At 37.3% G+C, this 3,342-nt stretch overlaps 1 protein-coding gene across 1 annotated transcript; it reads left to right on the top strand.

The window, feature by feature from the left end:
* Positions 1 to 529: 529 nt before the first annotated feature.
* Positions 530 to 2,858, top strand: LOC118046247 (CASP-like protein 3A2). Its single transcript, XM_035055073.2, has 3 exons — positions 530 to 1,041; positions 1,906 to 2,041; positions 2,334 to 2,858. Exons 1-3 carry the CDS (start codon positions 767 to 769, stop codon positions 2,553 to 2,555), a joined length of 633 nt encoding a protein of 210 aa, XP_034910964.1. The 5' UTR covers positions 530 to 766; the 3' UTR covers positions 2,556 to 2,858.
* Positions 2,859 to 3,342: the final 484 nt, after the last annotated feature.

Here is a 3,342-nt window from a genome sequence, read left to right as displayed (position 1 = left end):
AAAAAAATATTTTTAAAATACGTCATCTAGATTCTTTAAGATTCTTCTTTTCCTCATCACTCAGGGTTGCTTACGCTGTTGTTGATTATGGCTCAATATATCCATCTTCAACTAGTTTCCACAAATCTAAAGAACCCAAAAGGTCCTTGAATTGCATACACAACATATCATAATTTTGCTCATGATTGCTCTGTCCTTCGGCCCTTGTCAATCATGTAGTCTTTCATGAGAATTCATCATGTAAATTCTGGGTTGTCAAAATAAAAAAGAGATAGGGAGAGAACTGATTCATTCGACTTCTCCTTTGTGTGTGGCCTCTTCTTCTTCGAGAGTGCTGAGGGAAAAGATTGGGTGGATGGGAGAAACTACTCAGAAGATGATGAGATTAAGAGTTGTAAGAAATTATAAAAAAAAAACACTGTATACTGTAATTAGTGAGTAGTTGAGCAGGAAGTGCAAAACAAAAAACAATGTCGTTTTTGTTTTTGTTTTCTTGTGTTAATTGTCAATGGTGGGTGGTGGCCGGGGGGAGTTGCAGCTAAATTTCCCTAAAATGTCATGCTCTAATATTATACTATCACAAGCACTTAATAAATGTTTATTTTTTAACACATTTTAAGCACACGCTGTACAAGTAACCGCGGAGGAAGACAAGTACCCTGCCTCCCTCTGTTGCCTATAAAAACCTCCCCTCTCTCTTGATCCTCTATTGCCTGATTGCCTCCTAAATCATACCCCCCTCCCTCCCAAAAAAAAAAAAAAGAACATGATGATGAATGGCCAAAAAATGGCAGCAGCAGAGGTGGCAGTGCAGCTGCCTGAGTCAAAGATGGTGACTGAGAACATAGGGGGAGCGGCAGATGCTATGAGGCCTTTTGGCCGGAAAGCTGAAGTTATGAACGTGTTACTCAGGGTGTTGTGCATGGTGACATCTGTTGTAGCTCTGTCCTCCATGGTCACAGCCCAACAGTCCAGTACCGTCTCCATCTATGGCTTCATGCTCCCTATTCAATCGAAGTGGTCCTTCTCTCACTCATTTGAGTAAGTTAGATTTACCCTAATGACCCTCGCCCCTTTTGTTCTTGCTGCTGCTGCTGCTTGGTTGCAGGGAAACTGAGGGAAAATAACAGAAAGTGGAAGGAAAATAACTGAGGGTATATATAATTTATTTGATTTTTTTAAAAAAATTTCATTCTTGCTTTCAAATTGGTTTTGAATTTAATAAAAAAATATTATTTTCAAATAAAAACATATGCTATCACATGAATATCTCTTAATCATATGAGTTTGCCGTTTTCATTGAGTTAATTTTATAGTCATAAAGATAATTTCCAGATTCTACTTGCTTTACTTTTGCATATTTTCTTAGTAACCAAACAATCCAAATTAAGTGGCAATAATTTGAGCCCTTTCTTTCTCGACCCTTCTTCATTTGTGGTATTTTAAATTGAATTTTCCAAGGTTGACCGACAAAAGCGGAGCCTGACGACCTCACTCGTTTGTCAGATTGTATGAAAAAATGTTTTATTTTTATGTTGACGGAATTGCCCTTTCAGGAAAAACAAAATTTTTGGTACTCCCACCCTCCACTCTCGTGGCATTTGAATGAACAGAATCAAACCCGTGACTGTTGTTGTTTTCTTCCTTCGCTTCTCTCTAAGTATCTGCTTTATCGGGTCTTGGTCAGATTATGATTTTCTACCTTTTTTTATGTACTTTTTACTGTATCTGCTTTTCCTGTACCTTTTGCACTGGCTGTTTAATCCCTTCCTCCAAAGCAAAGCAGAACTGGGGATGGTCTCATGCTCGAATCCTACTTAAGAACCACATATATTAAAGAGTTATGTTTGTGTAAATTTGGATGAGCTAATTAAAGTTAAGAATTCTGTCATCCCTGCCAAACAGATATGTGGTTGGAGTCTCTGCAGTTGTTGCAGCGCACTCATTGCTGCAACTGCTGATTAGCGTGTCAAGGTTGCTTAGAAAATCTCCGGTGATTCAATCAAGAACTCATGCATGGCTTGTTTTTGCAGGAGATCAGGTATATACATAACAGCTTATCTTAAAAAGCACGCATCTACTTGTCTCTCCGATTGGTAGTCTCCCAGTAGTTTCGATTGCAAATGAGAAAACGTGCCTTTCTGAATTCTGAAATTTTCATTTGTTCGTCCAGTTAGTTTTTTTGTCACCAGAAAAAAAAGTCTTACATGCTTGGTTATCACTGATCTTGAAAAACCACAGAATTCAGCTGATTCAACCCAAACAAGCATTTGGTTTCAACTCGTGCATTAATCGAGTACTCTACTGAGGTCTCATCAACTTTTGAGTTGTAGGTATTTGCATATGCAACGATAAGCGCTGGGGCAGCTGCATCAGGAGTCACCAACCTCAATCGCACCGGAATCCGACACACAGCTTTGCCAAATTTCTGCAAGCCTCTACAGAGCTTCTGTGACCATGTTGCTGTCTCTATATTCTTCACTTTCTTGAGCTGCTTCTTGCTCGCTGCATCTGCCGTTCAGGAAGTCATATGGCTCTCCAGATCCAAGCACTGAAGATCTTTGCCTTTCGATACACTTGCTGTTATCCTTCCTCGAAATAAGGGTTCATCCTTCAATTAATTCCAGCGATATCTTCTATCACTACTGGAAGTTTTGTGATCATGGCACCTTAACCCTTTGTAAATAACAAGGAGTTAATGTCTCTTTTGTTACAGTACCATGCGTGTCTCACTTTTAGAGCCATTTATGACCAGCTTGTTTCGAAACTCTTGTTCGTGCTTGCTTAGCTAGTGTTACTCTGTTTCAGACATGCTTAACTCGGAGATAACATGTTATAGAAGTTTGAGGTTTTGAGATGTTTTCGTGACTTTAACGATAGAATGGCAGTTTCCCATTAGAAATGTCAGTTCGCCATGGAATTTTAAGGATTTAACCGGGCTGCTTTTGTATTTTTACACTCTAATTTTTAAAAAAACTTTAAAATTTAAATAATTAGATGTTTGGAATTAACCTCCCCTATCACCATTGGTATTGAAACCAGCTATTAATAGATTTGAGTGTTTTAAGACTTGAAAATCTTGAATCTAATTAAAAACAAGAACTTAAAATTTCGTGTTGGATTTGAGTTTTAAAATGATTTTTTATTTTATTTTAAAATGTTGTTTGTGAGTTTTAAAGAATTATTCCGATGATCTTTTGAAGTAATTTGATAGTTAGAATGGTGAAATGCAGGTAATGAACAGTGACAGGAAAAGTTCTAATTCAAATATCCAATTTTATATATAGTTCATGTACTAAAATTAAAGGGAAAAAAACAAAAAAAACTATAAATGGTGTAAAT

This window comes from Populus alba, chromosome 1 (genome assembly GCF_005239225.2).
Source record: "Populus alba chromosome 1, ASM523922v2, whole genome shotgun sequence".
Classification (NCBI taxonomy): domain Eukaryota; kingdom Viridiplantae; phylum Streptophyta; class Magnoliopsida; order Malpighiales; family Salicaceae; genus Populus; species Populus alba.
Note: the sequence above shows the minus strand (reverse complement) of the source record. Positions and strands in the feature narration are given on the sequence as shown.

Excerpts from the sequence above, each read along its gene's own strand:
- LOC118046247 (XM_035055073.2), top strand. The coding sequence starts at position 767 with ATGATGATGAATGGCCAAAAAATGGCAGCAGCAGAGGTGGCAGTGCAG. Across the intron at positions 1,042-1,905 it reads TCCTTCTCTCACTCATTTGA|ATATGTGGTTGGAGTCTCTG; the intron begins GTAAGTTAGATT and ends CCTGCCAAACAG. Across the intron at positions 2,042-2,333 it reads TTGTTTTTGCAGGAGATCAG|GTATTTGCATATGCAACGAT; the intron begins GTATATACATAA and ends TTTGAGTTGTAG.